Here is a 10,734-nt window from a genome sequence, read left to right as displayed (position 1 = left end):
TTAGATTGAACACGGATTTGAACGAACCGCGTGTCGATCGATCGACCGACATTGTTGGTCGATCGACTGACCTTGCAAGGTTATCCTTCGTTTTAATTGTTCTTAATCTTGTATTTAGCAAATCGAATGCATGCGACCAGTTAGATACCTATTTTGTGACCGACCCATTAGATCGAAAGATAGGGTAGGTTATTAGACCATCAATTAAATCGACTAAACTGTGCCAAGATCGAAAGATAGGTATAGTTTAGACCATTAGTCGCTTTTCAGGACGAAAGTTAGTATTAGTGACATTAGGGACCTATAGCGAGATCGAGAGATGCTATATGTTAGGAGTGGACCGAGAGGACCTCTTATTTCCCGCCTTACCTGTGTTCGATTTAGACCGACTTAGTTTCTTTTGCCGGAAGCTATAATGAACCGATCATCCTAGTACCCTTCTTTTATCTGTTTAAATCGTATTTTTAGTTTATTGTCTCTGTTCACTTCTAGCTATAGACCAATTCAAACCAACCCCCATAATTGTTACCTTTGACTGATCATAAATCAACTGAAGTTTACAACTGCCTCCTTGTGGTTCGACCCTGTTACCACTAGCCTAGGTTAGTCTTAATAGGAGATTATAAATTTTATTTTTGGTACTCACAACGACGGGTATCAGTAATATTTTCCGCGGTTGATTTAGAAAGGATTAGAGTTATATTGAGACGCATTTTACAGTTTCTAAAACATTTTACAAAACCTAAACTACACAACGTAACTCTAATCCTCTCCAAATCTCCCTCTCATTTGCGTGGATTGTTCGTGAGTCTAACGAATCTTGCCTTGCGTCGATTATGTCGGTAAGTCTCTGATTTCATGAGTCTCATTAAGTTGTCTTTTAGGGTTTTGCTCTAATTATTGTTTTGGGTTAATTTGGGGGTTTAGGGTTTGGGCATTATATGTGTGTTGATTGTTGATTATAATTGTTGTAGGTGACGATGTGGTAATTGCTATGCATATTATATGATTGATTAGAGCATATCGGATTGCGAAAAGGTAGGGTTTCCCTACTCAGTTCTGTTTAATTAATTGGAGATGTTGTGATTGTACTGTGTATAATTGTTGTTATCTGCTGATCATCGGAGGATGGGTGTTGTGGAGACGGTGTTGGTGTGGTTGTGTGGCGACGGTTATGGTGTTGTGACAGTTGTGATGCTGTGTGTGTGTGATTGTGGTGGAGTCACTTGCGGGAGTGGCTTCACACCCTAGTTCGCCCTCCGTGGAACCCGTCACGGGAGGGGATGTGCACATTAAGGGACAGGGATTGTTAGTCGCTCGTTGATGAGCTGGACTAGGTGGGGATGGGCTGCGGTCACCCACTGGCGGCGAGGATTACCTGTTGCGATGGGTAATCTGGAAGGGCTACACACTTCGGTGTGTAGTCGGTTACTGTGTGTGAAATCGATGATCAGCTGGTTGTATTGTTTGCTATCTTATATTGATTGAGTAGTACTGACCCCGTGTTGTTGTTTTGTAAAACCTGCGGTGATCCATTCGGGGATGGTGAGCAGATTGTGACAGGTGATACATTTATTAAGCTTGGGGCAGTTATGGGAGAGTCACCACGCTGGATTAGATGACACCACCACGAGCCTTAGTTATTGTTTTGGTAGTTGTTGCCATTTGGATAATTCGTTTATTAGATTTTGGAGACTATATAACTTTTATAACTACCGTACATTAATAAATGTGTTTGGACTGTTGCTTTTGATATATACTAACCTCGGGCAACCGAGATGGTAACAACCTTTCATGCTGGGGTAGTCCTGGTAAGGTACCTTGGTATGAGGGGGTGTCACAAAGTGGTATCAGAGCCGACGATTCCGGCACCTAAAACAAATGAACCCAATGAACTTAGGGAGTCTAAATAAAATGAACCCGGGGAGAGTTATTTGGAGCTGCCGCAAAGACTTGGGAGACGTCCCGAAGTCGCATTAAGGCCCTTACGATCTCAAGCCGGTCACATGGGGAGAAACTGTTGTATGTTTGAGTCATGTGAGTTTGATATCTATAGTTTGAATCTTGTGCATGGTTGGGTGAAATGATGAAATAAGTGGAATGTGATAGTTGTTGAAAGATGCATCGAGGATTGTTCATGTTAAACTTTGGGAAGGAATATGTTGGCATGTTAAGTGTTGGAACATGGTAAAATAGGAAAGGTGAGTTGTGAATCTGTATCTGATTGATATTGAGTATGAAGAATGTGACCATGTTATCTGTTTAATACAATGTTGAGCATGAGGTATGGTAGTGGTACATGTGCATATGAACATGATGATTTTAATGCTTGATTGTCGGTAGAAGCATGTGATTAAGGTCATGCGTCCATATATGTAAATGTCGTGTTTAATTTTAATGTGAGTATGATAAATGTTCAACTATGTACTGGTTTTTAGAGGTATTGAGTTGTTATTGTTGCCTTATGTATGTTCAAGTTGTTTTGGCTTAGGAAACTTGATTTGTATAAAGAACGATTAGGGAAGGGTTGTCTTAAAACTGACATAAGTCGAGTTCTAGAAATGATATTGCTGTAATTCCAAGTTGAGGTGATAGCTTGTCTTTTTACGATTCTAACGATAGGTAACACGCCCAAAATGACCAAGTAACGAGTGAGATACGACTGTTTTACGAAAACTGGACGGTCTTGAGAATCAAGGCGATACTCGACCGAGTAGTCCCTACTCGGCCGAGTATCTTTTATACTCGACCGAGTATTCCATATTCGGCCGAGTATTCCCTCTGTGATAATACTGTTTAGCGTCTGGAGTCATGAACTCGGCCGAGTAGTCTCATACTCGACCGAGTAAGGTCTACTCGGCCGAGTATTCCCAATACTCGACCGAGTAATCCTTCTGCGACAATTGAGTTTGCTTCTGGAGTCGAAAACTCGACCGAGTAATATAGTTACTCGACCGAGTGACTTGTACTCGACCTAGTATGTTATGTACTCGACCGAGTAGCTCATTGGGCGGCCACTTTAAGTCGGTGGCTATGTTCTTACTTTTGTTTTGAGTCGGTGGCTATGCTCTTACTTTTGTTTTGAGCCGGTGGCTATGTTTTTACATTGTTTTGAGTCGTAGGGTATATACACATGTATGTTTTGAGTCTTAACGCATTCTTTTATATGTGAGACGGTCTTGATACGTAAGTTATCGGAAGTTATGACATGGAGAATGACGGCTTATGAGGGACATGTGTTGGGTAAGGAAGACATGTGTTAATGTGGTTGTGAAGGATAGTGGAAAAAGAAAAGGGAAGAATGATGAGCTAATCGAGGTAAAGAGCATGTTTTGTGAGATATGATGAGTGATATAGTCGTGTGTTGAGTAGTATAAAAGTAAGTGTATATGGGCAAGGGTGATGTAAGTGTAAAGAAGCATGAGAATGAAAGATTGAGATAAGGGATACGAATAGTGGCATATTTGGATGTGTAAGGATTTATGGAGAAAGACAGCTAGGATAGAGTTGCTTAAGGATATATGTAATGGAAGGTTGTTGTAAGAAGATAGGAAAGAGAGGTATACAGTGAACTTAAAGGAAGTTATGTCGCGATGTGGATTTGTAGATAGTGGCTAAGTTTGGGAAGTTGGAATATCAAAGGGTTGAGCCTAGTGTGTAATTCTTTGGACAAACGGTATGAAGCGAATTTTGGTTTCTAGAGATGCGAAAGGGAGATACGACTAATTGAAGAGTAACTGTTAGTGTGTGGACTTGATGGTGACAAGGGTGAGTGTGAAACAAGATGAGAGATGATAAATGATAAGAAGAATGATAAGATATTGATATGAATTAATGGAATTAGAGATGATACATGTGGATTTTTAGTATTTGATGTTTTTTTGACAGATTTAGTGTTTTTATTTATTTATTTAATTTAAAGAAATTAATTTATTTATTTTTCTCTCCTTTATTACACACTTTTTCAACAACCACTTTCTTATAGATTTTACCTGGTTCATTCCGGATCCTTAACTCTATTTCGGTTTTTAAAAATCGTTTTAATCCTTTCTCTCGATTTAAATTTTAAGTTTTTATAAAAGAAAGACGGAATTCGATTTTAAAACCCCTAAGTTCACCTTGACTTTCCATTACATTTTCGTTCTCCCTTTTGTTTTTATCTTCCCCTTTTTTATTCGCATTTTGAGGCGTGCGTTCACCCATGGACGGTTCGAAAGGATGATTCATGTCAGCCGACCCCAAATCATTTTGGGATTAAGGCTCTGATGTTGTTGTTGTTGTTGTTGTAGAGTTGTGGAGCTATGGAAAATAAACAAATGACTAAAGAGTTAGGTAGAAAGAGAAAGGAGATGACTTATTAATTGGCATTATTGAGTAAAAGGAGGGAAAGAGGGATGGAAGTAAGTTGAGAGAACGTTGACCGGAGTTAAGGAGCATGAAGGTAGGAAATTATGAAATGTACGATATCCCCACTAGAGGGTGTGATTTAATGGTTATATAGGAGAGTAGGACGACGTGTTAGCCGTGAGTTTCGAGGTATTAAGGGAATAAGGAGCTTGTAGAGTGTTTACACGATCTGAGATTTTGGTGGAGAGTTAGGTAGCGATATGATAAAGGATAGAATTGGGAATAATGTTGAGGTATGTTTTGTTGATGGATGGGATGTTCGTATTTGGGATGATAACCAAAGAGAGGAAACAGATTGTTATATTAAGAAGTGATAGTAAGAGAGTAGTCACGTGAAGGATGTTGGTGTCATAGAAGTGTCACTAGTGGCTGAGGGTGATGTTACTTTAGGGAAGTTAGTTGTCCTAATGAGGTTTATTTTGTAGAGACCAGATAGATATGTATGGTTGTGAGAGAGTATAAGATGTGGTTATATGAGGCGGTTGTTAGTAGCTGAGTATTAATGGTATGGTTACATTTGACAGGGGGTGATGGTTATGCGAATGGGAGAATATGTTATGAAGGGTGTACGAGTTAAACTCGGGTGAGAGGTAACTTTTAACAGGTGGTAACTTACGTGATCAGGATTGACTAGTTAGATGTGATTATGGGTCTATGATGTGTATAAATGTTTGTGTGAGGTTCTGACCTCACGAGAAGCGGTAGGGTGTGATAGTCATAAAGTTGTTATATGAATGTTTGTGATATATGTTGGGTACGACAATCTATTGGAATAAGGTTCAAAAGGTAATAATTTGATTGATCTGGCTTGGATAGTTAAAATCGTATGTGTATTGATGATACATGTTTATTCCGTGAAAAGGTATGGATGATATGCAAGAGATTCTTGTATGTTTATTCCGTATAAATGTTGTTGTGTTATGGTCGAGCAAAGCGGTTTTGAGTAAGTTTTCTTGTCCAGGAGAGTTATCTTGAGTCGGTGTTTATGGGAATTATATGTGGGCGTGATGTTTATCGACGTGGTTGTTGTGCCTCGGGTGGTGATCCGGGCACGGTACTTCGTGTTGTGATGCGGGCATTTTTCGCGCTGTGCGGTTTGTTTGTTGGTGGCGGTGTTGCGATGTCGTCACCGGTTGTGGTGGAGTATACGGGGTGGTTACGATTTGAGTTTGAAAGTATCTGACGGACGATTATGCTGATTGTTGTTTTGTTCTTGTTGTTTCTTGTGAGTTTTGGTTAGACATGTAGACTGTTGTTTGTTTGTTGATGTTTCTTACCGATTTCGGTTTGGGAATGAGGGTAGAGTATGATATGAAAGAGAGTTGTATATGTTTTCGTTGTTGTCATAGTATAGTGATATTTTGTTGATGGGACACAGTTGGGATATGTTGTTACTGATAATTTTGATCTTGTTCTAGATGAGGCTTTGGTAGACATGTTAATGGCAAGTGATTTGTAGAACATGTGTGGTAATGATCTGATATATGCAGGTGGTTCATAATCCTTTGTTGAGACAGTGAGTGTAGGGTGTTGGGTAATTAGTGTCGTGTTAAGTTATGTATGAGTCTTGCGGTAATGAAAGAAAGGAACTTGAGGATCGAGTGTGAGTGTACGTAACAAGTGTGGATCGTGAGTTATGATTTTGGCGATAAGAGTTTTATATAGTTTATATAGAGAGGTATGTCATGTCGCGGTAATGTGGAAGAGTTAGAGTGTTTGTTATGATCGGGATTGTGTGGTTTTGGTTAGGTGGAGTGCGAGAATGAGTCGAGGTATGAAAACTGTTTAAGTAAGAGAGCCTTGGATATAGGAATAGTAAGTGTTTAGATTATAGGCGGGTATCTTTCACATGTGGTGGTGATGAAGATAATGAGAGGTATAGCTAAGGATTTAGTATTAGTGAGTTACGAGGACGTAACAGGTGTCTTAAGAGGAGTAGGATGCGGCAAAGAGCGTTTGAGGGTTGTGCATGTCGTAATATTATTGGACGTAGAGTGTTGGTGTAGCATAAGGAATGGATGGGTACATATAGTGGTTGATAGTGTTAAAAGGCCATGGCTGTGCTTGTAGTAGTTCGATGTTTAGGAGTGTGAGATTTTTTTTTTTTTTCGATAGTGTTGATAAAAGTGGATGATGATATTTATGAGTTCGAGAGTTTTGGCAGCTGGATGATGATGTTGATGAGTGTGAGTAAACTTCGAGGACGAAGTTCCTTTTTAAGGGTAGTAGAATGTAACATTCCGTTTTGATGGTTGATCTTCTATGTGGATTGTCTTGGTATTGAGTGCTATTGGGTGTTATGGAAGTGAGACAAGATTGGTAACATTATTTTGTGGTTATTCGATAATATTATGGAGTCAATATCGAGAGGATACGTTATCTAGTAAGCGTGGTTAGTGGAGCTGGTGTTAGGTGTCCATGTGTTATAGGTTGGGTTGGAACTTCGGGGACGAAGTTCTTTTTAAGGAAGGAAGATTGTAACACTACGGATTTTATAGGCTGGTACTCGACCGAGTATGGCCTACTCGGTCGAGTAAAGTGTGTTGGGTATTCTGTTTGGCTATCGCCGGGAATACTCGGCCGAGTATGGGTAATACTCGATCGAGTAGATGATACTCGGCCGAGTATACTCTATACTCGACCGAGTATCCGTCCGACGGGTAATATTTTCCGCGGTTGATTTAGAAAGGATTAGAGTTATATTGAGACGCATTTTACAGTTTCTAAAACATTTTACAAAACCTAAACTACACAACGTAACTCTAATCCTCTCCAAATCTCCCTCTCATTTGCGTGGATTGTTCGTGAGTCTAACGAATCTTGCCTTGCGTCGATTATGTCGGTAAGTCTCTGATTTCATGAGTCTCATTAAGTTGTCTTTTAGGGTTTTGCTCTAATTATTGTTTTGGGTTAATTTGGGGGTTTAGGGTTTGGGCATTATATGTGTGTTGATTGTTGATTATAATTGTTGTAGGTGACGATGTGGTAATTGCTATGCATATTATATGATTGATTAGAGCATATCGGATTGCGAAAAGGTAGGGTTTCCCTACTCAGTTCTGTTTAATTAATTGGAGATGTTGTGATTGTACTGTGTATAATTGTTGTTATCTGCTGATCATCGGAGGATGGGTGTTGTGGAGACGGTGTTGGTGTGGTTGTGTGGCGACGGTTGTGGTGTTGTGACAGTTGTGATGCTGTGTGTGTGTGATTGTGGTGGAGTCACTTGCGGGAGTGGCTTCACACCCTAGTTCGCCCTCCGTGGAACCCGTCACGGGAGGGGATGTGCACATTAAGGGACGGGGATTGTTAGTCGCTCGTTGATGATTTGGACTAGGTGGGGATGGGTGCGGTCACCCATCTGGCGGCGAGGATTACTGTTGCGATGGGTAATCTGGAAGGGCTACACACTTCGGTGTGTAGTCGGTTACTGTGTGTGAAATCGATGATCAGCTGGTTGTATTGTTTGCTATCTTATATTGATTGAGTAGTACTGACCCCGTGTTGTTGTTTTGTAAAACCTGCGGTGATCCATTCGGGGATGGTGAGCAGATTGTGACAGGTGATACATTTATTGAGCTTGGGGCGATTATGGGAGAGTCACCTTATTTGGATTAGATGACACCACCACGAGCCTTAGTTATTGTTTTGGTAGTTGTTGCCATTTGGATAATTCGTTTATTAGATTTTGGAGACTATGTAACTTTTATAACTACCGTACATTAATAAATGTGTTTGGACTGTTGCTTTTGATATATACTAACCTCGGGCAACCGAGATGGTAACAACCTTTCATGCTGGGGTAGTCCTGGTAAGGTACCTTGGTATGAGGGGGTGTCACAGATATGATGGAGGGGTGGATGTGGTTCGTGACTGGGTGGAGGGGATTTGGCGGGCTGGAGATGCGCGGGATGTGGAGAAGTATATGACAGGATGTTGGGCAATCTGGGAGTGCAGGAATAAGGTAGCTTTTGACGGGGCTATGATAGAACCGGATAGAATTGTGAGCCGTCAGGGACATTCTTTCGGAATTGGAAACCGGGGGTGAGGGGGGACAAGGCTGTCAGAGTAAGAGGAAAGGGAGGACAGAGGAGAAGGGGAATGACGGGTGGAAGCCGACGATGAATGGCTATGTCAAGATTAATGTGGATGCGGGGGTCAAGGAAGGAGAAGGGGTTAGCTCGGGAGTGGTTTGTCGAGATGATAGAGGGGAGGTGTTATGGGGCATGACGGTAGTACGGAACGCGGAGTGGGATCCTCGGTTTGCTGAAGCGGCTGCAGTTTACGATGGTTTGCAAGAGGCACAACTTCGTGGCCATCGAGATGTTGTGATGGAGAGTGACTGCATTCAGGTGATTGAAGCGCTGCAAGCACAACGTAACGGGAGGAGTCTGTTTTTATTACTTATTGAAGACATTTTATTGCTTTCCAATAGTTTTAATTCTGTAATTTGGTCGCATACGGGTCGTATTAACAACTCGGTAGCTCATGCTTTAGCTCATATTTTTCCTAGGGTAGTTGGTAAAACGGTGTGTTCGATTTTGTTACCTCCTGTTGCGAACTCTGCGGCGGCGTATGATTTATCTTTAATATAGTAATACCCTTCAGGGTGTTTTCCTCAAAAAAAAAAAAAAAAAAAAAAAAAAGACATGTAAGTGTTACAACCCGGGAACTCAAATGCGTGGATGCAACTATTTCAAGTGGGTTGACAATCCTTTGAATGAAATTAGTAGTTTGAAGTCGGAAATTGTGGAGCAAAAACCGAGATTAGAACGATTGGAAGCCAAAAATTGTTCTTGTGAGGCTGACATTTAGTATATGACTATGGAATTGAAGCTTCTAAGGAAGAAGAATAAGATGATTTTTTTGGGTGAACTAATAGAGTAATTAATGGGTAGTCATCACCAGATTTTTATTAATTTGGTCAAACTATGGTAAAAAAGTAGTGTTTTGCAACTTTTTGGTTTTTAAAGGTTGTGTTTTACTAATAATTTTTTTAAAGGTAGTGTTTCGCAAATAGTGTTTTTTAAAGGTTGTGTTTGACAAAAATCCTTAATTCAATATGAATTTTACACAATCTCAAATACCAAGTAATGCCCCGATGCTATAATCTTTCCACATTTACAACTCTGCCTACTGTCTTATGGCACAACCATATTTGCACAGCCGTATTTGCCACCTTCCTCACCACTAGTCGATCTCCAATCAGTCGCCAGTCGCGACCATCACCCTGAACCCACGAAATCCCCTCCTCCACCAAGAAATCCCTAGATCTAGGGTTTTTGTAGGTGGTGAAGACGGTTTCATAGGTTGGGGTTGTGGTTTTCGGGAGGTTTAGCAGAAGTTTTGAAGATAAGGGTGAGGTTTGGTGGTCGATAGTGGGGAAAGGATTGACGCAGCGGTGAGGAGGGCGTGGCGACTAGTAGGTGAGGATGGCAGATCCAGGGGCACGATGAAATGGTGGGTCTGAGGTTACAGTGCAGAGGGTGGCGATGGTGAGTAATTGGTGGGTCGAGTGATGACTGAAGTTTACGGTGAATGAGGTGGCGGTAAGGTGGGGATGGTGAATAAATGGCGGAACCTGTGGTGAGGCGGTGGCAAGCGATGCTTTTGAGCTTGTTATTATTTTTGTTGGTGGTAGTGGGGAACTAGGTTGCACGGACACTCCTCCTAATCGGTGTTCTCGTGTCGGACACCCGTGTCGGACACACGTCAAAACGTGTCGGACGCCTGCAAAGCCGTGTCTAACTTTCATCTTTTATTTGGGCACGTGTCCGACGCGTGTCCATGGTATTTGGACATACCTTCAAACGGAAAGTTGAATTTAAGGTAAATGGCGTGAATTGTTATATGGTTGAATTTGGTGGGCAAATGATGTTCTTTAGACAAGTAATGAGATGTCGAAATAAATTGATTATAAGTTGGTTTTAGAAATGAGAATAAGTTATATTTAACGTCAAAATTTACCTTCATTTATTTAAATTTAATATCAAATACTTTTTCAAAAATAAAATCACATATATATATAACTACAAAATATATATTTTATTAAATTTAAATAACGTGTCTCGTGTCCTAAATTTCATGGGATGCCGTGTCACGTGTCTGTGTCGTGTCCGTGTCCGTTTTGGTGCTACCTAGGTGGGGAATAACAATCTCGCAGTTTCAAGATGATAATTTTTTTTGTTGATTGACAATTTGATGATGATAATGAATTTTTGGGTCTTTTAGTTTTCAGTAGGTTTTAACATGTGTTTTGAGTTTTGAATGAATTAAAATAAGGCTAATTTGGTCTTTCTATAGTATATTAATTTAACGAGTTGAGAC

General features: G+C 40.6%; 1 protein-coding gene across 1 annotated transcript; it reads left to right on the top strand.

The window, feature by feature from the left end:
* The first annotated feature begins 8,528 nt into the window (after positions 1 to 8,528).
* Positions 8,529 to 9,002, top strand: LOC141607393 (uncharacterized). The gene has a single exon (XM_074426744.1). It carries the CDS (start codon positions 8,529 to 8,531, stop codon positions 9,000 to 9,002), a length of 474 nt encoding a protein of 157 aa, XP_074282845.1.
* Positions 9,003 to 10,734: the final 1,732 nt, after the last annotated feature.

The sequence above is a fragment of the Silene latifolia genome, chromosome 10, assembly GCF_048544455.1.
Source record: "Silene latifolia isolate original U9 population chromosome 10, ASM4854445v1, whole genome shotgun sequence".
NCBI lineage: Eukaryota > Viridiplantae > Streptophyta > Magnoliopsida > Caryophyllales > Caryophyllaceae > Silene > Silene latifolia.
This window is presented reverse-complemented; position numbering and strand designations above follow the sequence as displayed.